The sequence below is a fragment of the Coloeus monedula genome (genome assembly GCF_965178545.1).
Source record: "Coloeus monedula genome assembly, chromosome: 9".
In the NCBI taxonomy this organism is placed as follows: Eukaryota; Metazoa; Chordata; class Aves; order Passeriformes; family Corvidae; genus Coloeus; species Coloeus monedula.
In genome coordinates this window covers 20,578,597-20,603,889 of record NC_138789.1, presented here as the reverse complement: position 1 = coordinate 20,603,889, position 25,293 = coordinate 20,578,597, and the positions used below count along the sequence as shown (strand labels likewise).

At 41.0% G+C, this 25,293-nt stretch overlaps 1 protein-coding gene across 1 annotated transcript in view; it reads left to right on the top strand.

Annotated features, from left to right (window-relative positions):
• Positions 1-25,293, top strand: part of ST6GALNAC5 (ST6 N-acetylgalactosaminide alpha-2,6-sialyltransferase 5) — a gene marked incomplete at both ends in the record, with an annotated part of 68,530 nt that overhangs the window by 36,058 nt on the left and 7,179 nt on the right. Inside the window, one exon of the mRNA XM_082287188.1 lies at positions 19,873-20,282. Coding sequence (XP_082143314.1) covers positions 19,873-20,282 — 410 coding nt within the window. The remainder of the gene's footprint in view (positions 1-19,872; positions 20,283-25,293) is intronic.

The window sequence follows — 25,293 nt, the reverse complement described above, 5'->3', positions numbered from 1 at the left end:
CAACCACTGCGCTGTCTGCATCTTATCCAATGCCCATTTTACAGAGAGATCCTGCAAGCCCTTGGGGCACTGATGAACTTCTTGAGCCATGAGGCAAGCATGTTGTGCAAACTCTGTTCACCATCTCCTCTCCTTATTCACTCTTTGGCTTATTTCTGCATTAAGTAATGGAAAGGACTATTGAACTTAAAATTCATTTTCTGCCTTACTCCTCATCAACCAAGTGGCCAACTGGCAGAGAGTTTAGAATCCTAATTACACTCTGTGATAGAAGAGAGAAAGCACCTGGGATCCAAATACTGAGCTAGGCTCTAAGAGATACAGGAGAAAAACTAGGCTCTAAGAGATACAGCCATTTTATTAAACAAATCTGATGTGGAAGAGAGGGAGGAGGGATTTTTTAATTTGCTTTTCTGGTTTTGACCAGAGAATTACTTGGTTCAAGAGCAATAAACTACCATTATTCTTGTAAAAACCACTTAAGCAGAACTTCAAATAGTGAAATGAAATTCCTATTTAGTAGTAATCAAGCAAGGCTGTTCTCATGTGACAGCTAAGCAGAGAAGTGGATAAAGGAAGCTTTCAAAGCATTATTGGTCAGTCAGATTTTGTAGTTGGTCAGTGGAAGGACTGTAGTTGTTTGTTTGCAGTTGTTTGTAGTTGTTTGCAGCAAAGAAAGACTAAAGCAGTAGGAAATTCTAGAGCTTTTGAGGGGAATGCCTCATCCAAATGGCAGTGGAACTTATAGCCATCTGTAGGCTGTGAGTTATGGGAATAACTTTTTGTGTGCTACTCTTGATGGTGATGGAAGGACATCGGACCCCAGACCTATGCTAAGGAGCCGTGTAGATGCTGAGAGAGGAGAAAAGATGTGATCACAGCCAGGCACAGCTGTTTTAGAGGAGACTGTAATGTGGGAGGATTTATAATGCAAATCTGGTGGAATTTGGCGTGGTTGAAGGGGTGATGCAACTTGCCTAGTAAAAAGCACCTTCTTTACCATATAGCTGAATCTCTGCTAAGATTGCTTTTTTCCAACGTAATATACTTGTTTTGCTATAACAATAACATGTCTAGAGTAAAAATTGCCTAAGAATAGGAAAGGCTGCCTGCAGAGGAAGATTCTCTCTCTTTCTCTTTGGGAGGGGTCAGTAGAGACAATAATATGATAATAGCAATCCTATCCTTTTCACTTATATGGATTTTTTTTCCCACTAAGATATATGAACTGCCTTGAAAACTAGGTCAGCCTAAATGCTGTCACAAGTGCTCATCACCAAGCATATATTGCTGCATACCTGTCACACTCAGCAGCTGGAACGAATTTCATGAAGAAACCAGGGTAAAAGGTGAAGCTCAGCAGGATTATTGGCTGTGAGGGAATCACCCTTTTGCAGTTTTTCTGGTACAAAACAAAGAACATAGGCAAAATTGTGCTTAATACTGATAAATACAAATAGTATTTGACTTTTTGTATTTAAACTGATATTTTTGTTAGTCAAATTTATTTGCATACATTTGGTAAACGCAGGATAATTCCCATGGTGGATTATTCTTGCTGCTTAAGAAACTGAATTTATTGACATATCTAGACATGGAAATTTACTGGGAATTGCTTTAAACCCTTTAGGGGTTGAAAGTTCTTTAAATGGAGTTAGTTTCAGTGTAATAATGGGCTTGTTGATGATAAATGAAAATAATACGTATTTCCTGCTCACCAGGGAAGCGCTTTTCAGAAGATGCTCTTTTTTTATGCCAAAGTGAAGCTACATGGATGAAATTCATGGTGTCTGCTCATGGCATTTCTTTGCTCCAGCAACTCCAAATAAGAGTTCATCATAGCTTAGGATTTGAGCTGGAGAACAGCAGCATCTCATCCTAGATGGACTGTCCAGCAGTGCTTGGGGAACAGTGGCCAGTATGATGGACGTGCCTCTGTGCTGCATGTAAGCAGGGAGCTTGCCAGCCTGGTCAGGGCTCAAGCCTGCACTCTCTCACCATGTGTAGTCAAGCTGAAAGCATCCCTTGAGACAGATCACAGGCTTTTTTTGTGGGGGTAAGAGAGTGGTAGGGAGCCATAGTTCAGGCTACCTCTGCAGCTGAAGCCTGCCTAGGAGTAAGTGACTCATCTGCATCCCTATCTGTTCCTTCCTTGGCTTTTTCCCTGACTATACCTTCAAGATGCCAAAAGTCGGTGGTGGCTTTGTGATGCAAATAAGTCCTGCCAGGTCTAAGAAGGTAACTCATTCATTCCCCATCAATTTCTAAGGCAGCTTGTAACATGGCTCTCATTTGGCATGAAGGATTTTGCCAAGTGTTTCAATCAGACAGTTACCATCTCACTCAAAATTAGGTTAAAAAAAATTTCCTTTCACATTGTCACTCTGAGTTGTACATGACTGCCAAGAACTGAACTAGGAGACTGAAACAGATAAATTTTCTCTCCCAGGGTGAGAAGAAATTTTGCCTGTGAGAATGAGTTGAAGATTTGCTGGGTTTTCCTGAGGAGGAAGGCAAGAGCAGAGAGGACAAAAATGGTCCAAATGACCATACTGTTGTTACCAGGACATGTGCCAGGTGACTCATTAGTGGCAAGTTCTCCGGAAGGGGAAGCAGCACAATAGTCTTTTGCCAAAGTGGGAAGAGTAAAGCAAATAGAGGCTCCAGTGCATCTGTTTGAGAGGGATGGAATAGGGATAGATTTTCTGAAACATACGCGGCATGTCCTGGAGCTTAGAGATGGAGCCAGCAGAAGGGTGGGCAAGCAGAGAGGAGTTGCTGTGATGCAGAAGTCATGTTACCCTGCAGAAGCTTTGAGTATACAGGATATTCTCAGGTTTTGCTGCAGATCTGATTCTGGGGAGAAGGATTCATTAAACTGAGGCAGAGGAAATGCTGGACTTAATTGCAGGCAGAGCACTGTTCTCCAAAACCCTGACAGGAATCCTCACACTAACAGGGTTAACAAGGAGAATATGGCACACTTCACAGTTAGGACTACTTAAAAACTCCTGGAAAAAAATAGATACAGTTTAAACAGCAATATCTCAGTTGTGATAATTACAGAAGCCTGAAGTGGGTATATGTGACCATTCTTCACACATTCCCTAGATATCATATCTCATTCTTTCTGAGAAAATCGTTCTTTTCTAATTCTGTCACCCCATGTGCTGGAGATTTAAGAAAAACACACAATATTATTAAATATATTAAAAAATTGTATAATTGGCAGTATGGTAGGAAGAGTAAACAGATCATCAATCATCAAAGACTACTACAAAAATCATCAAAGACTATGATATGCAGCGATTAATTCTTCTCTGTTGGTGATACCTGAGTCAAAAAAAGCCTTTCGTAGTTGCTAGAAGGAATGTCGTCTCCTGAGGTCCAGAAATGCTGTAATTTCTAGGTTTAAGTCAAATAGCAAATACACAAGAAACAGCAAAAAAAATTTAAGCCATTAGGTGATTTCTATTTCATCTTAAAATTCACATTCACATCGTCAATTTTTGATCTGCTTCCTTCATACTTCAAAATTAATTTCAGGATGTTTCAAACATGTTCTTACTTTACCATCTTAATTTACCACAAATTCACTTCATTTGTGTTGTATCAGTGCAATGGCATGTATGTGACATAGAGATGTTAGCTTAGGAAAAAAAGATGTACTGGGGAGTGAGGAGCCATGAAAGAAAGGAAACAAACATAGAAAAAGTAGTGAGTAGAGAAGCTTGGTGCAAAGCAAGTGGCCTGGACTGGAAAGAGAGTTCAGTGGTGCCAGCCTGCCTTTGAAAGTTTGCCAAAGTGCATTAGACAGTTGGAAACAGAGTTGTAAAGGGGAAATTTAATCTCCTTCCTAGAAGACAGCAAAATTTAACTGATGCTGGATAAAGGGGAACCTCCTGTGATGCTGTATGACTAATTTTCACAGAGAATGTTTAATTCTTTCAGATATTGCAAGACGGCATTTACCACTTTACTAAATAGAAATTGCTGCTTGTGAAAATCTGCCTAGTAAATGATATTTTGCAGGGTGTGTTGGCATATTAGGCAGTCCTAAGGCTTCTTTATCCACTTTGACCTGACCTGCTAAAGAACTGCATATTTCCTTCATTCAGTGAGCTTTAGCTGAATGAAAAACCCTATCAATACTTAATAAAACAAGCAGATAAGAAAAGGCATGGTATTAAGATGAATGGTTAATATGGGAAATATTTTTCAAGATAGAAATACTCTGCTTGCAGTTCTGTTAATTTTATCAATGCATGTATAGTGCACAATTATGGTATAAAGAATGACATACGCCCATGTGCAGCAGACTGCATGGTATCTACCAAATCTTTACACTGTAAATAATTTACATTTATTGCCAAGCAGAATCAGAATTCTCCAGTCTTGGAGAAAAACAAAGTCTTGTCAGTCCATCATGTTATCATTATCACTGATGCCTACTAACCATTTCCACAAATGTAAAAGTCTAGCTATTCTAACTCTTCTTGGATAAGTTGTTTGATTCCTGGAGCTAATTTGCTCAAGTTGCATCTGTCTTTCTCAAACTTCATGTAGGATTTGCTCTGGGTGAGAAGAACAAAGAGAATGCTGGTAGTTATTTGTGCTTTGGGCTAATGTGGAAAGAGTAGAATATTTTATATTTTGTATCCCCCCTGCTGCTAGTCTTGCTAGTAGGGAGAAAGGAGGTATTTTTTTGCTGTGATACTCAAAGTGCTTAATTAATACTCAGCAGAGCTAAGCCCTGTAAAGAACACACAGATAAATTTGTTTGGATTTTTTTGGTTTGGGTTGGAGTGGTTTATTTGGTGAGTTTTTTGTGGTGGATTTTGTTTTGTTGCTGATTATTGGTTTTTTTCATGAAAAGAAGAGAGGCTGACCAGCTGCCATGAGTTACACAGGAAGGATGCAGTTATTTCTGATTAAGATTGTCAACATTTTGTCTGTCTATGGGCTTGGAGTTGGTCATTCCAGTCTTTTATTCAGGAGGGTTGAACACATTGTACAATATTGTGAGATAATGTTGGATAATGGGTCTTCAAATAGAGTTAAAAGGCATCATTCAGAACATACAAGGGAGCTGTTTCAACATGTGATGCACAGAACCAGTTTGTCTCAGACTATATTAATCAGCAAATAGTAAATATGTCTGTAATTCACATTTCCACAGTAAGAGTTGCCTGCACAGCACTTACATAGCCTGTACTTCATGGGTAGACACTGTTGAAGCAATTCAGGGTGGTGATCAGTCAAACAAACTGCCAGCACTAGGATGGCACTGGTGTGAGATTTTCTGCCAACTGAAAAATAAAGACCTAGGACAGGGTGCAGAAGAAGCCTTTTGTTGATACCAAGTTATGGCATTATGCTCTTAAGCTGCTGTCAGCCCAGAACGAAAGATGAATCTGCTTTCTTTGGATTATTTGAGATGCCACTACCTGTCAAACCAGAAATGTCTTCTGTTTATGCACACTAAAGTGAGCACTAAGCAGCAGATCTCTTTATTAGAACTTTGCTATTCTTACGTAGCAAAGGCTAGGATTGGTTACAACATAGCATGGAAAGAAATTAGTCATCCAGGACTAGGAGTAGGATAGATCTTTTCTAACTGTGAGAAATGAGACAACTCTTAAAAAGATTAATTTATTGAAAACAGGAAAAAATTGAAAAATTACAGAAATCAGAAAAATATAAAAATTTGGGATCCTATGGCTCGGTAGATGGTATGCCCCAGGAGCGCAGGGATTTGAGATCTTCTGGCTGAGACAGCACTAGACCTCAGGTAGAGAAAAAACTTGCAGTGCTGGGTTGACTTTAAAAAATTACTAAAAGCCCCTTAAAAGGGGTAAGGCTTTTAATGCCCAGCACCGATGTCTCCCACAGCTAGTCTGGAGAGAGCAGGAGGGGAAGAGAGAAGAAAGAAGAGAGAGGGAAGAGGGAAGGGAGAAGAGAGCCCGCCTCTCGGCTTCGTCCTTTTTATAGTTTTTGCTCCGCCCCCAATCCACCCACAGCCCGCCCCCAGCCCGCCCCTTCGGTCCAAGGCGATTGGTGCTTTCCCTTTGATGGATCATCTCTGTCCACCAATGGCTCATCGTTGTCAAGGGGGGTGGTATCAGTTAGAGATAAGGGAATACAATACCTTCATTAAAATTCAGGTATTCAGGTGCCCATGGAACTTGCCTGCAGAGTAATGGCTCTGCAGCTAGAAATAGCTGCTGGCTATCAAGACTGGGTGGGGGGGTTTTGGCCTTGGAATCAAAATGCAAGTGAAACACCTACAAAAAGTATTAAAATACATCCAACACACCTCAGAACACTTGTAAAAGTATACAGTAAACACAGGAAAGGTAACTCTTATGGTGTACCAGTGGTTTGTAGCTTGAAAAGGGGCAAGTTTGTGATTTTTAACTGGGAAAATTTTAACTGGGAAGGGTGCAACTCTATTAATAAATTTTAAACAAATAGAAACACTGATAATGGAATTGGATTTTTGTACCTGGGCTGATGGGTTAATTGTAACATTCAATTTAAAAATAATTAACTCAAAATTAATTATTTAAAGCACTTAATATGCAAAGACCAAGCACAAATAGGGATTTCATGTATGACACTAACCTAATGGATTGTGTGATTCTGTGATTTTCTCCTTCACATGGTTTCTCCATTTCTGCCTTGTAAGCCACTGGCCCTTTCCTTCAGTTTAGAGGATGCATTTGCATTTTCAGTTTGTGCATTTCCCTTTCTGGTTTTGCTCTTCATTGGTATATTGGAGGGGAAGAGATATGAGAGTTAGGGGGAAAAGTGGTGAGCATACCCAAAGCCACAACAGAATGGTCTGGGGAGAAGTGGTGTCTTTAGATGTCACTATGACATCTGGATACTTGGGAATTACATCCATGTGTGAACTAAACATAGAAATGCCAAAATACTTATAAAGGGCCCAATTTACAAGTCATGTATCATTTTTGCACTGAATAACTGATTTGTCTTTGCAGTTAACACCATTTATGTCTGAAATAGAACAGTAAATGCAGTGTCCCTGTTTGCTAGCACTTCAGGCTTGGGACTGTAATGTAAAGTATAATGTCAGGCAGTGCCTTGCCGAGCCTAATTTATGGCTTTGGAACAGCTTGTTACACACCCGGTGTGGGACTGGGTGATGGGATTAAAGAAACCCCCACCTTTCCATGTGCCCTAACAGCGGATTGCCAGGTCTGCAGAGCTCTGCTGCATCAAAAGTAGATTAAATCTTTATTTAAGAATCACAAGATGGTGAAAGTGCTCTTAAACAGTAGCTGCTATTAAAATGTCAGCGTTGCTGTCAGTCACCACCCAATACCTGAGTTAACGCTGCTTCCCCTGGTAGTGAGAATGGAAAATGGGTTGCTACTTACAGTGAACTATTGTAAATGAGGAGCACAGATCTAATCCTTTTTGATATGGCTTATTATTCATTTGTAAGGTTAAAAATGTATGTTGTATTACTTCAGGGGTTGCACCGACCTCTAGATTTCATGCTCCTGGATTCTAATACTTCTAATGTACTGTTATGTTTTTATTCCATATTTTGGCAATATCAAGGGTTAGTCATACATATGAAAGAAAGTATAAAGTTCAGATAACATGGTGATTGTCCATTTTCTGAAAACTTTAGGCCTTTGTCTTGTGAGCATTGTGCAAAATGGCAGATATTGATATCTTAGCTAATTATTCAATCAAAGAGTTGGCAGGTCAGTCAGTGGGAACGATGTACAGTGCACTAGAATTGATCACACTTCATTTCCCATCAATTGGCAGAGCAAATGGTAGCTTGGATGATAAGTTAGGATCATTGCCAGTCATTTTTTGGGCTCATGCCTTCTATTTTTTTTTTTTCCCTTCCAGATGAGACCCTCCCCCCCCCCCCCCGACTGTTCGATGAAAGTGAATGCCCTCTGATGTTGGTGAATAAAACAATGCAGAGTTTTTGTAGCCTCTGAGGGACGTGAGACTATTTCTGTCTCCATAAATGATGCTGCTGCATAGTCCTATAATCACCTAACCTTATTGAATTGTCCCCATGTGAAGATTTGATTTCAAATTTAATAATCATTATACATCATTTATTTTCACATAGATTACAGGTTCATCTGTAAAGTGACACAATTTCACCCCAGAGCTCTTTGAATGTTCAGCTTTTCACTTTTACTCTTTTTGGATATGCTTGTGACACTTCCAACTTTGGTGATTTACTAGCAATTAGTAGGGTTCCATGGCAGATTTATTGTAGCCTTCCAAAGAGTGATGAATCAGATATATGGGTACGAAGAAGTGGTTCCCTAAGACTTTCATTTAATACAGGAACCCAGAGTTAGATCCCAGGAAGAGCTTTGGTGTGTAAAGCAGGACTTAACCCAGTTAAAGCTCTTTTCCTAAACCTAAATGTAAAGTTTCAGTTTAAAAAAATCTTTGCTTAGCTGCTGACTAACCCTGAAAGCACATAAATGAGCTTTGCTGTTTCCTCATTTGAATTTCAAGTGAACTGGATGCCTACATTTGTTTTTCTGCATCTGCCAAAATCTTTGCCTGATTCCTGTGTAAGGCTGCTCAGGAGCTGTGATGCCTTTTTCTGGTCTTAAAATCAAGAGTATAACATGGTTAGAAGGGGAAAGGGATTTTACTTTGGTATTTATTTTAAGGATCCTTAGGTGCACACATCCAGGTCAAGTGCACCGAAATGCCCACTGCAATGCACACCCCTAAAAGATCTGGTATAACATTTTAGGTTTTACTAATTAGCATATCCGCCAAAGATTCCCCAGTGAGAGGCTTGAATGAGCCCCCCTCCCCAAGGAACCTTTCCCTGGATGGTTCTATCTTAGTTTACAGAATGTGTTCTGGAGAGGACCTTGGGGTCTGGGGCACACTGATCCCTAGCTACAAAGCTTCTGAAATGTTTAGTCTCTCAGCTTGACAAACAAGTCCAAGAATGTAGGCAAAAAGCACTAGGAATACAGAAGCTGTAAAAAGGTATAAAAGGGGTATAAAAGAAAAGGCAAAAAATCTTCATGGCATCAGCTGAAAATTAGAATTTCTTTCTCTCAAATGCTCTGCCAGGTTTGGCAGACCCACCCTGCATTCCCACAGCCATCGATGCCCTTCCATACCTGGAAGGGACGATACCATCTACCCACAGGAGCTGCTTCTTCGGATCACTCTGGGCTGGAGGGTAGCCCACACTTGGTGTGGAGTTTCTGCATGTGTTCCACTTTCTGGGGTTGTGTTATGTTGTTTCTGTCAAAAAGGTAACATACTGGTTAGCTTTCGGGATAGAGATTGATTCCTTTGGAAACAGTGAATGTTCAAAAATAATCTAGTTGTGACAGGGCCAAATGTGTCTGCATTAATAAGCTTTCTTTGAAAATACATTGTTTTTATTTGCTCTCCCAGGTGTCTGTTGCTTAATACTAATTGAAAAAAAAAAATCTTATTTCTGATGTGAAACCATCCACATGCTAAATAAATATACATTGAACCAAAATAAACTATTTTAATAACTTATTTTTTTAATTAAATGCAAATGTAGCATCCTTTGCTGTCTGTTAAAGCAAACATAACCCCCAGCACATTTAGCATGTTAAAAAGAAGATTTTTGCTGTGTTCACAATATTACACAGTAATTAAAAAGGAAACCAGTTAAGCCTTCGGAACCTGTCCCCTTCTCTAAAATGTAATTAATTTCTGTTTAATTATAATAGTAGTGCTGTCGTGTGATTATTATTTTTGAGCGGTAGAAATCCTGCACTGTTGCTTTTTTTTCTGAGTGTGTGTTTCTGGAAGCAGAACACATGACAGAAAGAGAAAGATTTGAACCACACTCCAGCTGTAATTAAGTGCTGACACATCAGTGGAGTTTGGCTGTGTTTCTTCAAATGTGGTTTTCCAGGACAGAGGCTCCTCCTGGCTGTGCAGTGCTGACAGGAGCTGGGCTTTCTCCTGGGAGGATGCCTGTTTTTCTCCTCAGATGTGCAAATCTGGGAAATAGGCAGAAACAGTGCAGACACTGCCATGCCCGAGACGAAATTCCCACTTTGTCCACACTGGTTTTTAGGATGTCAGGTTGCCAGCTGTCCTCAATGGCTGTCCCTCGCGAGCGCTCTGGACACTCCTGGTCTCCCGTGCCTGTGACTGAGCCACGATTATGCTCTCGTGCCATCTCCTGGCAGGTTGTCCCCGGTGTGCCCTGTCCTGTGCAGATGTGTTTGTCACTGTGTGCCAGCCCGGCGAGATCAGCCTCAGAGCCAGGGGGCTGCAGGTGGCCTCCAGAGGGTTCTGTGGGGTGGGAGGTGATGGTGCAAGCACGGGGACGCTGCACAGAGCCCTGCTGAGGGTGCTCCACCTGCGCAGGGCGTGCGCAGCAAGGTGGGCACGACTCAGGGCTCCGAGGGTGTGCCAGGAGTGGGGAGCACTGGGACTGTGGGCAGCAGATTCCCATACAAAAAACTGTTGACACTCCAGTGTTTCTCCCTTACAAGAAGACAATATCCTGCAGCCAGGTGTGGTACAGAGCCCTGAAAATCAAACATTAGTTATAGAATTTAAAACTTCCTGCTGACAGGTTATCAGTTAGATGTCAAGGCATTCAGTAATGGTGATTTTAAACAATGAAAGACTGAGAGGTGCTTTGAAAAAGTATCTGCAGTGTAGAACTTCTTGGTCATGCTGCCGTGTTCTCCTTTTCATTCTTCTATCACCACCACCACTGTCACCCATCTTACCATAGCAATTTGGGCTGAATTTTATGTACATTCAGTGTCACTAAAGACAGCAGTGCTGTGTATCCACCTACCTTTTCTTTTTTGTTCCTCCCTTCTTGTGACTTCTCTTTGCCTCCTGTTCTGATTGTGAAATGGATGCAGGGAGTGATCCAGTGAAATACACTCCACCCCCCAACCCAGAAAGAAGTGAGAGCAGGAATCGTTTAATAATACCACTGCCAGGTAAAATGCATTCAAATGACACACACCTCACATCCAAGGAGTACCATTTAGGAATAATAATGTAAAATAAAAAGCAGATAAAGTGTATAAAGCACTCAGAAATCCCCTGTGACTCTGGGACTCCACATTTCACCTCCTTGCAGGAAGGTTTTGTTTCTGCTGCTGCTTCCTAAGAGGTGATTTGTTGTTTCTTGATTTCTGTAGTATCTGTCTTAAACCAACCTCTTGCATTCTTTCTGGCACACCTTCCTACACTTCAAATTCCTTGACCAAATGCATCAGGTAGCTGTGATTTTAAGTTATGTAATTTTGCCAGTTTCAGATCAGCTAATTCTTTAAGCAAGGAGTATTACTGAAGAGTGTTAGCCAAGTGCCTGGGAATCACGCTTCACTCAAATTTATTGATGGTAAAGCATAAATAAAAGCATTAGTGTGCCACAACCACAAGCCACTGTCCTAAATATCTGTGAAATACACGGATCTGGAAATAGACTTTACTTCTAACAAGGTCAGCCCCTGCTCTTGCCCTGTAATTAGCTGACTTGCTACCAGCTCTTCCCTGGCGCAGTTTTTTAAGGGCTCCCTCTTGTCAATTGCCCTGCAGCTCAGGGTACCTTCCTCTGGGAGAGACCTTCCTTTCTCTCCAGCCAGCCTTTTTCAGTGGTTCCTCCAGAGATTCCAGTTAACCTCATCTTTTTCACCCCCACAGAACACAGCTTTGACATTCTGCTGTAAACTGAAGAGCACCTCTATGCAGAAGCAATGCCATGCTGGCAGACAGAGTGCCAGCTCTTGTACTTGATTGTCTGATTAACCCTCACTGGCAGGTTCATTTCAGTGCTAAATGTTTCCATCTACAAAGTGTTTAATTTCATATTAACCTGCATGCTGACAAATAGACTCAATACAAACACCGTGATTGGATAAATGTGTTTATTTTTGTCTCCTGACCAGGACTGTGGTAATAGTGAACAATTGGAAAGACATATTTTGAATGCTTGAGACCTTTTAAAAAAAGCCCCAAAACTGAAAGAGCTGATCCCTGAATTAAAATGTTTATTTTTCAAATGTAGTTGTTGTCCAAAATCAGTTAACAGTGTAGTGATACCTAGTTGCAGATATACAGATGTTTATATGTCTGTCTTCAAGATGTTTTCTTTTCACCTAGTTTTTGTCCAAAACTAAAGATACAAATACTTAAGCACAAAACGCTCTCTCTTATTCTTTTCTACATATGTGCGTGGGAGAGATTTGTAGTGAGTTCGGGCAACCTGTCACTATTAAGTTAAATGGATGTTTTGGCCACTTCAGCTGCCAGTACCTGTTTCCAGCATCTGTCTTTGGTGTCAGTGTGCCAGTGATTATGGAGGCTGCCTTGGGATTCTGCTGTGGAGGTGGTACAGCTTTGTGTATTATTGGATCTGATACATCCTCAGAAAAACATTTTAAACTCAGATACAGTATCTTTGCGGGGGGGGGGGGGAGGGTTTAAATCTGCTTTCTTTCATTTTGTTCTCTAGTTTCTGGTGTGCTGTTAAGTCAGAGGGACAGAAGTAAGAGGATATAGAACAGCCTGTGTTACATAAAATAAGCCGATGAAGATTACATGGAGCTACCACATGAAAAACAAAACACCATGAGGCTGAATATTTTTGGCAGACTTTGAAGGAAAGACATTTGAACAAAATTTTTAACAAAGACCTTTCAAGGGAATAAGGAGTGTTATTTTTTTTTTTCACTTTGCCTCAACTAGATAGAGAAATACAAGACAAAATATATTTTAGAAAAATTCTCTGTGGGGTCAGTAACTTTCTAATTAGAGATTTGGTCTTACATTTCATATGGCCTATTCTAGGGGCTCTGCATGCTAGAACTCTGCTGCTGTATTCAGTTCTGTTAAAACTGGATGCCATTGGAAAGTCTTGCTTTGTCCTTGCAATGCCCATCACACTGTTGCCTTGTAGAGATAATAGTTGTAGTGAGAGTTTAGATGCGTTTGGATGAGCCAGGTAGTGCCACAGAAATAAAGAATGTGCTTGAATTTGAAAATGTAGGCACAAACCTTAAAGATCAGTGATGCTTGGCTTTAAAGCTGGGTTAGATAAAAAAAGGGACCCTGTGAAGCTTGAAGCTCAAAAAAAATCCTGCATGGCCATGACAGGTGCAGAGAGAGCATATGAGGGCATACTTACATGAAGTATTTAAAGTGGAAAGAACTGCCAAAAGATACCAAAGCAAAGGAGAAAAGTTGATGTGAAAACATTCTGAAGCAAAAATCCAAACTGTCCAATACCTTTTCTGGAGATCATTATAATTTCTGGTTTTGTGACACTTCAGTGATAACCATTTGCATAGTTAAGACACCATACCTGTGGCTTTATTTCATTTTAGTGGAAGTACTTCAGCTGCAGAACAAAAGTAAAGCAGTTTGGTGTAATATGGATGTCTATTTGCACTCCTTTTAAGATAAACATTAGGCAATAACCATTTCTTTAGAGCCTGTATATATTGTTCATACGACTCTCTCTCTTGTATAACAGTTCATGTTCATCAACATGATACATTTGTGCCTGATTTTCCAGTTCTGCCTTTCACTGAGGATATTCTTTTCTTTCTCTGATTGCTTTTTCTTCTTAGACCATTACTCTAGTTGATAGCTTCAGGTTATCATTGTATCCTATCTCCCTCTCCAATAAGCCTATGATTGATACTAATCTTCCTCATGGGACACATTTATAGGATTCAGGATGGAAACGACTCTCTAAATCTTAGCTTTATACGTGCTGACAATTTGCAAGGTTGCACCTTATATTCACTTCAGGTGGCTTAGGGGAAAACATCAGCACCTGGTAATCATGCTTCTAAAATAAGAAGAGAAATGTGCCCCATATACCAAAAGTTACCCTGTTGTTCATCTGCTGTGCTGCTGCTCCTGCTCGTGTATTTTCTGTAACTAGAAAGGGCTCAGCTTCTATAGGTGGTCAATGTCCTGTAACCAAACTCATGCCTTTTCTTTCCAGTGAGAGAAGCCATATTTTAATTAATCTAATGGAAGCTTTGACTAGCCAGCAGTCCCCTGAAAACGAGTTAATGTGCCGGAAAACACTTCACACAAGCAAAAGACTCTTCACTGACTAGTGTGCTTAACGGCACTTTTTCTAAGAAAATTGCTCCAGTGAAAGCCTTGTGGAGTGCATTTGTTGGGTTTTTTTCCTCTTCATATAGCCTCATGTTCTGAATTTAATTAGACCTGTCTAAGGACCTTTTGAAAATAGGATTATTGTATTTTTCCTACAGGTTTTGCAGATGCCCCTCAGTATGGTATCACGGCAAAAAAAATACATTCTATTCCTTGGAGGAATAAAACATGAGGTGCTGTGATCACTAGTGTAAGGAATGCATGTGCTGGAGTTTGGCTATGTCACTGTCTTATCCAATATCTGAAGGCAGAGTCCAGTTATATTACTAACTCAGAAGAATCAATGGGAAATGAAGATGCTAATGCTTCCACAACATTTGCATATTCAAGCTCTACAGCCCAAGAAACAAAGAGAAGTAATAAGAAATTCATTTGTTTTATCTTTTATCTTTTTAAACAGACATGCATTTATCTTTATGAGCAGACTTGCCAGACCTTTTTTGAATTGCAAAATTTTGCTGCAAATGCTTGTTATTTGGATTTGCATAAGGATTAACAATGTTGGGCAAGTGGTATCTTCTAACCCTTTCTGTTTACTTGTGTGATATCAGTCACTAGGATATAGTTTTCAAGGCAATCAATGCTTTTAGTTCAGTGGATAATGCAGTTTGTTTTCATGGTAAATTCTCTAATGTACCAAAAGTGTACTTCAAAAATAATTATAAATGTATTTGCTCTGAGGATTTTTTCCCCCTCTTTGACAGCTCTCCGTACCTGCATAAGATGCTCTTATCTGGCATAAGGTTTAAAGAATCAAAATTTATGAAACTTGAGGGGGAAGTCTGAGCTGGCATGCAGAGTGTAGACATTAAGCTACACTCCCTGTATGAATATATATGTAAAAATGTCATGGGCAAAGCAAAATAATCTCTTGGATCAGAACTTGGCACCACAAAATCAAAACTCCCAGAGACTTTAAAATGGCATTTACATCAGCAAGTTGAAGTTCAAAACTCTTCTCATGCTTTAGGTGTTTCAGTTTGGTTTTTTTCCTCCAGCTTTTTATATACCTATGTGTTACCTACAATATTCCAGTATCCATCTGAATCACTTACTGTTCAGAGAAGACTGGCTTGATAGCATCACTTCACAGATGAGACTTGAAAAACAGCAAACTCTTTTCAGCTTGTATGTGGTTAGGGTTTTTTTTTTCATTTTTTATTCCTGTCATAGTATTACGAAAGCACTGTTCCATCAGTATATTACAAACCAAAAATAATCAGGGAACCTGCATTATTTTCACAGGATCATGTCTCCCAGAGTCCTTGCATTGTGGAAATCACTGCTGAAGTGCACAGCTGTGCTTCACTAATGAGACAGCTTGAGCCCTACAGCTTGCTGCATTGGCTTACAGAACACAAGTTTCTTGGCAAATGTGAAGCCTCAGGGGTTTCTATTTTACTTTAAGGTGGTTGTTGGGAATCTCTCAAAGAAAAGCAGACTTGGCCTTACAGTTTTCAGTCTTTTAGGGAAAATACTAAGGAAGGAGGCACACCAATAGAAGCAATACATGTATCTTGTCATGAGGGATGGACCTAATGGCATGAGAAGCTTTACACTTGGGGCAGTGCTGAATGACGGGGGCTCACCAGAGCTGGAGCATTCAGCTGTTCGTGATGTGCCAGCAATGGGCTGGGCATGGCTGGAACTCCTGCAGAATTGGGATATAGTTGTGACTGGGGGATTGTCCTCCAAGCCTCTGGGAGAGGAGCACTGGGAAGGAGCAGCCAGGATGGTGGAGCAGTGGTTCCAAGCCATCAGCCTGTGAGAAACCTCAGAGCTGCTCAAATCTACAAGAAAGTAAAAAAAAATTGAAGCTGCCAGAACAAAATATTGTTTCACTGGCAAAGCCTTAATTATTTATTGTTGCTGGTGGGTAATGACCCAGCAATAAAGAGCAAGCCATAAGTAACAAATTGTATTGAATATGGTGTGAACTCAGGGTTCATTAGCATCATGTAGGAAATGTTGACTAAGTTCTGTGCACAAGACAAGGAACATAAAAAGCAAATACTGGGGTGACATGCAGTGAGTGTCCCAAGCTGTTGTGCCGTAGGCCAGGCACAATGGGCACCAGGTGTGGGGGACATGAAATGAAATCCAATGAAATCACCTGCTTTGTAACAAAAAGAGAAAGCAAGGCTGCTCTGGAATGGTTGTTTGCTTCTTTGGTTTGATTTGGTACTGTTGTTGTGGCCAGGTCATCATTGCCAAGATATAATACTCTGGCTTTTATTTATAGAACAGAAATTTTTACATTACTGATAATGGAGAGATCTGAACCCAGGGGCCTTGAAAGTAGGTCATTAAGTACTCAGTATAAGAACAAGTGTGTTTCACAGTGTTCGTGATTTTACTGGAGAGAGCTGTCTTCTTTTTTAAATCTTGGCTTTAAAATCAAAAGGCTTCTAGAAGTAAAAAAAAATATGATCATTTGATTTCATCACGAAGAAAATAATTCTATCTGAGAATATTTATTCTTCTTGAGCACTTGAGCACTAAAGTATCTGAAAATAACATTTTTCAATCATTGAACAACATAGATTTTAAAGTCAATAACAAAGCAAATTGCCTTCAATTGGAAAATACAAAAAAACCTGTGGCATTGTTTTTTGTTTCATTAACTAAATCAGGTATTCGTGACAGAGCAGCAGCACTTCTGGGCTGATCTCTGGAAGTGGAAGCTGCCAGGAGTCAGTTTGGCCTGTGGGAATACTTGCAGCAGTGCAAAGCTGCACTTATTCGTTATGGCCACAAAGGTGCTGTTATGGGGTTTGCCCCATGACAAAGTTCCCCTGCTGCCTTCATTCCCTTGGGATAGCCCATCTGTCTTTGAAAAGCACCAGCTGTTTTGCCATCTTCTGGGGCTCCACATTGTGAACTTGTACTGTAACCTCTGTTCTCCCTCTCTCCATACGTGTCTTGAGGTGACTGGAACTGAGAGGTGATTTGGGATATTTTTTTGGACAGTGCTTGGCTCATGTACTGTCCAAGTGCCTGACCTGTGTTGTAGCAGTAGCCACATGCTCTGCCCTATCACAGAGGTGCTGTCCATGGAGTTCAGGTACGCACAAACTGTGGCTGCTTATTAACAATGGGTACGATTCAATGTCAGCAGCTTTTACATGCATGATATCTTACACTTCAAAGTAATTAATAAAGATGCTATAAAACTCGCCTACCTCTCACCCCATCCTTTTTGAAGCCAGGCTCCTGAAATATAACTCATATTTCATGGGGTTTGCTTTTTTTCCACTTTGCTTTTTTTCCAAAATATCACTGTAATAATTACTGTAACAGCGTTTTCTGTGGAGTTAATGTTCTTCTGGCTTAATGGCCCCTGGTTATTCTCAGGCCATCAACTTTTTCCAGCTGGTCATCAATCCCAAAGAACTGCCTTCTGCCTCCATTATTATTGCTTAAGTAGATGACATTTCTGGTGCCACTGCTGCCTCCCAGTGAGATGATATTACAGCCAATGGCTTTTTCCCCCCCTTGCTTTCACTGTTGTCAGAGCATTATAAACAGCTGGTGTGAGAATGTTGTGGCTGTTCACCGTGAATTCCTCTGACAATTTTTAGGTGCAAGTTTTGTAGATTTCAGCTGAAAGAATCTGAGTGAGGCAACTGAAAATTACTTGCCTAGAGCAGCTACAAGGGCTCAGCCCCCATGCATCATTCAGGAAGTGGCTAGGCAATACCTGACTCTTTCAGGCTGAAGACTTCTTCCCAGAAGGAACATTTTTCAAACAAGATCTGGGACAGATGTTCTGGGGGGTGTTAATGTTCATTATGTAGCCTCAGCCCTCTCCCCAATTTTCCACAGCTCTGCTGATGGCCGCCTTTTTTTCCTAACAATTGATGGGTTCTGTGGCACACTTTTTTAAAAGTAACAAGGAAGTTGTAGCTCAGTAGGCCAGAAACCAGCAGAGATTGTTTAGGTGAAAATGCCTTGCTGTGTGGATATTCAAACCTGTGAGTTAACATTGGTGCTGACTACATTTCCTTTAACCTCATTAGCACCTCGTCTTGCTTCCCAAGCATGGTGTTGGAGCAGCCAGCTCACCTCAGAGCTTTTCACTAGGTAATTCATCAAAGTGGCAGATGAAAGCTTAAAGGAAAATGCATGTAAATACTGCATTAGGAACCTTGGCTCACAAAGGCACATTTTCACCCATATCATTAGCTCTGGATTATAGTTCATAGATGTGAAAGGGACTTTGTTGATCGGGGGAGATGGAGATACAAGGTTTACTGGTTGTATCGGTGTCCATATTGTATATTTTTGGTTTGGTTTTTTTTCTGCAATTAAAAAGCATTAAGCATTCATTAGCTAGTCTCATAGAAAGAATCTCAGACTGTAATTGTAACCACTTAGTACCTTCAAAATTAAAACTAAGTTACTGTAGTAAAACACTCACATTAAGTACTCAGGGCCAAAGCATTTTCAAACAGGGGCATGAGATTATGTCAAACCTACATCATGTGTCCTTTTCAGCTTTAGAGTTTTAAGCTGTACCTCACTACAGGCCGATTTAGTCATTGGATTCCTGTATATGTGTAGATCGGAATGATCGAGCAAGTGCAGTTCAGTCTCTGTGCCTGGGGTTTTTCTGGTGGTGGGTTTTTTTGTTGGGCTGGTTTGGTGTTTTTTTGGGGCATGGGTGGGCATTGTTGTTTGTTTGCTTTGTTGCTGTTTGTTGTTTTTCAAAGAAACTAAGATACACACCAATTGCAAGATACTATTTCCTGGAGGGCTACCAAGGCACACCCTCAAACAGTCTTTATTTACCTCACAGTTTATTGTATTGTTGTTAGAAGGTTGCACTTTGAGGATTCCGTTAACCCTTGCTCCATTTAGTTCTCATGCTGAGCAGTAGATAGTGACATACTCCTCTATAATTGATACCTGTGGTGATGGCATACTTCAGTAACATGATTTATCGTGCACTTTCATTTTCATGAAAGCTTGTTTTACTCTTCTGCTTCCATTAGGTCAGCACTCACTGAACAGGCACCTCCCGTTTCATTTTACTGTGTAACTTTTAAACATGACCTGACAAGGTAGCAAAGGTTCAATGCACTAACTCACTGTCATGTAAAATATACACAGACATTACTGACCAGCTCTGACTGTTGAACCATAAAGGAGGTACGAGAGCACTGCAGTGGTTGTGGCACAATTTGCAAATAGCATGGAAGGACTGGGCCAAGGTATCAATCTCTTCCCATAGCAAAATGTCCCGACCCCAGGGTTGAAAAGCTATTCACACATGAACTTATGAGGCCTTAGGATTTATTATTTCCTGAAAAAAAAGGGAAGAGGAAGAATAAAAAATACTCCAATTACAGCTGTTATGGCAAGTGCAAGAAGTACAGTCCTAAGTAGCTGGGAAGAGTAGAGAAGCTGTTGTGATTTCTCTTTATGAGGCAGCAGTGGAAAGGAGGATTTACTCAAAGGGCTTAGCTCCACAGAGGAACTCTAAGTGCTGTACACTTATACCACATTCCCCCCAAAAATGTACAGGTAATGTGTCCCCAGCCATTTGGGAAGACTGCTGGGAGAGATTTATGTACATTGCTCTGAGGTATTTGCTGTAAAATATGCCATGAACATGTAAACCACAGCTATGCAGTGGAAGGGAAGATGTCTACAGCTAACTGTGAAGTGTCTCTGTCTCTGCAGCCATTAAAGATGCACTGCAAGAGCTGTGCGCTGGTCACCAGCTCGGGACACCTCCTGGGGAGCAGACAAGGTGACAGGATTGACGAGAGCGAGTGCGTCATACGGATGAACGATGCACCCACCCAGGGTTATGGCAAAGATGTCGGCAACAAAACGAGTCTTCGGGTCATTGCACACTCCAGCATTCAGAGGATTTTGCGCAATCGCAACGAACTCTTAAATATGAGCCACGGTGCTGTGTTCATCTTCTGGGGCCCGAGCAGCTACATGAGGAGAGATGGCAAAGGCTTGGTGTACAATAACCTGCAGCTGATGAACCAGATACTGCCTCAGTTAAAAGTGTATATGATTTCTCGCCACAAGATGCTTCAATTTGATGACCTTTTTAAACGGGAGACTGGAAAAGACAGGTGAGAACTTACATGGATACACCTAGGGGATGTCACAGAGTAGTAAAATGATGCAATTTATATATACCAATTTCAGATCTGCTCAGAGGGACAATCATGCCCATTAAATCCTCTGCCTCATGAGTTGTAACGTGGCATGACATGCCAAATAACATCACTGGTAACATAAGTAAAAATATGCATCAAAATGATTTGTATGGAGTATTGCCTCATCAGCCTAGAATGCCAGAGTCTGGATGTACTGTTTATAGAGTCAAAGAGGCAGGTGCTGTTTAAATCTCACTTTGGGGTAATATACCTTAAAGTTTTTTCACTGATTCTGAAAAATTAGAATGGATAGGTTATGTTTTCTTATAGAGGAAATGCCACCATTCAGTGAATTATAATAGCTGTTTATTGAATTTAAGCATTTTTGGAACATTGCAGCTGTAAAGCTTCTTGTAAAACAAATAAACATTAGTCATACATTAGGTGCTTCAGAACAGTTAATCTTATACTTGCAACTGGAAAATGGAAAGTTATTATGATACTTACATCTTTATGAGACTGTTTATGAGACTTGTAGGCTGATCTTCAAATCAAATTTGTAGTAAGTGACCCACTGCAGTACTTGAGTATTTTCACATATAATGTTTGAAAATGGGCGTTCAAACCAAAGACTTCCCAGCATGAAAGACATTTATTTTTAATGAAGTTTTATTTTTTTACTTATTAAATATGCTGCTGTAAAAATGGCACAGGGTCCCCACTTAGATGCAGATGAAGAGGTAGGTTTATTGTGCAGTAACTCAGAGTCAGATGTGCTAGCCTACAAATAAAAAACACACACACCAAAGCTTGGAAAAGGGATCAATCCTCTTTTGGACAGGGAAGACTTGAGCACAGACTTCATTTTCTGGGCTACATGAGAAAGGCAGAACCAATGTTAGAGGAAACTGTTGTATCCTCTTAGCTGAAGGCAACATTTGCTTGGCATTTGCTGCCTTTGTCACACCCCACATGGTTTGCTTGCAGAGCTCTGTTCAGTTACAGTGGATCTGAGTTCCTGGCTGACTAAGGCTCACACCAGAGCACAGAGTAACTTGGTCAGTTTTGTAACATTAAGGGTTCTTCTTCATCTTCCAGTCGGTGTGTTCTGGTCTCTGCCAGAACAAGAAGGAAGGATAACAAGGGCACATACCCTGCCAGTTGTGATGTGAATGTCTTTTCCAGAGTAATGCAAAGTGAGAAGGTGAATTAAGTGTTTGTGCCCTTCAAGAAAAGTGCAGAGGGTTATCTGTGTGCTCAGTATTTGCAAAGGCATGGAAGTCAAAAAGCTGTAACTGCACTGTAACCTGGCCAGCATGAGGCCTAGGGGGAGGCCCTGGACACAAGGAATGCACACTGCCACCTCCTTTCCTGGATTATGCTTTTGGTGATCCAGGGTAGGATCATGTGCTGTCCCCGGTTCTGAGGAACAGTTTCCCTCCCCTGCTTCAGTCTCAGAACTTCAGTTCTGCCACAGGGAGCCAGGGTTCCATTCCTTCCCTGACATTGCCAGGATCCTGTTCTTTTTGTGACACATGCTGTGCCATTTCAGGCAAGCTGCTCTTTCTGGTTCTGCAGCACCCATCCAGAGCCAGAGGCCGGTACTGAGTGTGTGATGGAAGCATTTACTTTTCTGCACAGGCACCAGGCTCAGCTCCTGAAATATTCTCAAGGCATTTGAGCCATTAATGACATTATAACAAGTTTATAGTGAACTCAGTCATGGGTACCCTGAACTCCCAGTGTGAATCAAAGGCACTCGGATGCCAGCAAAATTCAGCCTGAGGAACAGGCCCTGTAGATTTTAATAAACTGCAGGCTCTGCTGTGTATGAACAACTCCTTTAGAGGGCACAGACAGCATACTTGAAGGGCTGAGAAGATTAAAACGGGAGATGAAAATAAATGAATAAGCAGCACAGAAGAAAGGGAAGATGAAAAGAAACATGGGTAGGAAAGAATTTGTAAGGGAGAAAATTTAGGTACCTGTGGGGGCAGGAGCAGAACATTGTATAGTCCAGAATGCTGCTGTTCCCCAGGAGGTTTCTGCTGAGCTCTTGACATTAGTGCCTACAAAAAACAAAGGAGGGAGAGAGAAGCATGATTGCAAGGTTGCATTAATCGGGCTATTCATTTCTGCCTTGAAAATGATGAGAAAAAAGGTCATTAGATGTACTGTGCTTTTTGGAAAAAAGAGATTTTGGAATGAAGAAAAACCTTCAGAAAACATTGCCAGTTAAATAGTATGGTGAAAGACAAAGGCTGCAGAGCAATATACTTGGCATTATAAAGTAACTGTACTTGAAAATAACTTTATAATTGAATAAGGGTACATTAAGAAAATACGATTCAGAACCAATATTATAGTAATTAGATAAAAGCAGCATAAATGAAATAACTGCAGGAAGAGTATTTCCATAGAGATTATAAATGAGATTTTGGTGGAGCAGAAAGGCCTTTAATAGTAATTTAGTGTGCACTACAGAATTATCAGCACAGTGTGTTAGTTCATCATATAAAAGAATATCTGATAATTTCCCCTAATAAGCACATGACAGTTCTTCATATTCTCTCATTACTGCTGATTAAGTATAAAAACTGTATTCTTTTCTTGGACTCTTGCTCAGATCTTTTATGAAATGCAAGACACTATAACCCTGTTTGTGTGTTGCTGTCCTACAGACATGGTATTTAAAGAGGGCAGACTGTACTTGAATTAATTTTTAAATCTTTATTATTTAGCTTCTAAGCTAGTTTATTTATATTCAGATGTTCTCCTGTTTATTGAAAACAGTAAATGACAGCCTAAGTGTGTGTAAGCAGAAAGAAGATTAACCCAGCAGAGAGCCTTGGGTGTCCTGACCTGTGCAAAGCTTTGGTCGTGGTCTGGCTGCAGTTGCTCCCTTGGTTTTGGAATGTAAGTGTTGGACACCTGGAACAGTGGACTTGTGCAAGCTCCGGAGCACTCTTAGCCTGAACGTATTCCTGAATTACCTAGTGATTCACAGCTCAGAAATGCTCAGGTGACAGAGAAGCAAGTTTTTTAGGCTTTTCCCTACCATTCTCTTTCCTAATAATTTTGACCCAAAAATTCTTACTTACTGTTTTATATTGTTGCTGTGCCTGAAGGCCTCTGCTGCACTTATGACCCAGCTATGACATTGTGACAAACTGCACCACCACCCCCAAGCTTCAGTGCACAGTTAGAAAATAAATAAGGCCCCATAATTGGAAATAATGAGATGCTTATAACATGGCATTCTCCAAATGCTAGCATAGCTTGAAAGTCTGTGTGTCAGGAGGAGTAAAAATGTGTTTCAGGAGTTTATACATTACCAGGTGTTCCACTAAGGACAGAACAAATTACGTGGGCTCCCCAGCACCCCCCAGGCATATTTAGTTAAAGAATCCCCTTATGTTTAGAAGTGTCTTTTAAGCTGCTGGCACAGACACCACCACTTTTTTTTTTTTCTTTGTAGTAGTCTGATTCCCTGAGGAAATGGGAAACCTTGTTACAAGGCATTCCTCAATCTGACAGTGCTCAAAACATCTCCTCCTACTGCCCTGTAGGTGACCTACTTGGAACCAGCTTGCTTAGCATTAGCTTGGGAGGCTGCGTGGTGGCTCCTGTCTTCTGAATTAGATGTTAGTGATTGCTGGCACTTGCTTGCAGTGGCTTTTGTGGCCTCAGGTCCCTGCTTCCAAGATGCTCCACATCTTGCTATCACTGGGTAAACTGTAAAAGATGGCCTTGGAACTTGGGCCAGGACCTGGGATTCCCAGGTGACTTTTCTGAAGAGACCCTCATGTATTCTGCTGTGCTTTTTTGGGGGGGGGCTGTGACAAAGTTTCACAGGTATCTGGCAGATACAGGTGTGGGGGAATGGGATTAATGTAGGTCCCACATAATACATTCTGATAGAGTGCCAAGGCCTTCCCAGAGCCTGCACTTGCTCCCTCAGTGCCTCAGCTTTAGTAGGAGATGAAGGGAGAGCCTGTCACTGTGACAGGCTGTCAGCAGGAATCTGAGAACTCTTTGGGCTAAAGATAACACAAGCTTGAACTTCTTCCTGTGGGACTTTCCTAGCTGGATGAGGAGCCATTAGGGAGAATTCCTGTCTTATTCTTTAACAGCATTTGAAAGGAGACCTCTGAGTGAACTCATTTTCTTTGGAGCAAACACCCAACTTTATGTGCGTCCATGTCTAAGAGAGGTGCCAGCCCCTACACATGCCCTTGTGACACCTCTAAGATGTTTTCTTTGCTGGAATTTTCTTGATCCTCCCATTCCTAGAGTGCCACAACACAGAGCCAGTACAGGAACTTAACACAGGACTGGGAATTCCAGTGCATGTGCCAGGCATCCAGTAGCCATCACAGAACCCAGCTCTTAGAAACTAAACAGCACTGCCAAGCACAGGAGAGGAACAGGAAACATTATTGTTGCCACTTTGCAGATAAGAACCTGTGATACAGCAAAATTTAAACACAACTTGTAAATCCCTTTACATGGAGTTATCTCCTACTTTGCATAATTTATGCCAGGATCACTTGAGCTTCTTTTAAAGCCATGTCCCAGCCTGCAGTGAAGGCAGGAGAGGCACTGCCTTAGAGGGCTCCCTGCCAGCACTGTCATTCCCATTGAAAGGTTCCCCCAGGCAGGGATGGATGGCACCTGGGTGGCTCCTAGGATGAAGATTTCCCAGGCTGGCCATGGAACAGTCATAGCTGCAACCAACTAGTTTCCAACCAGGAGTCACAGTGAGGGGCTGGGAGCTTCTAGAAACCAAGTCAAAAGGTCAGCTAAATATTAATGTTGCTGTGCCTGAAATTACTTACAGCAAGGGCAGCTTCTGCCTAGATTATTCCACTGACAGGAGGCACCAGAAAAATCATTAAAAAATGGAAGAGCACAGTAGTCTCGGTTGCCCAATTTTCAAAGCTTTTTATGAGAATGAAGAAAATGCTGAGAAATTGCTTCAGAA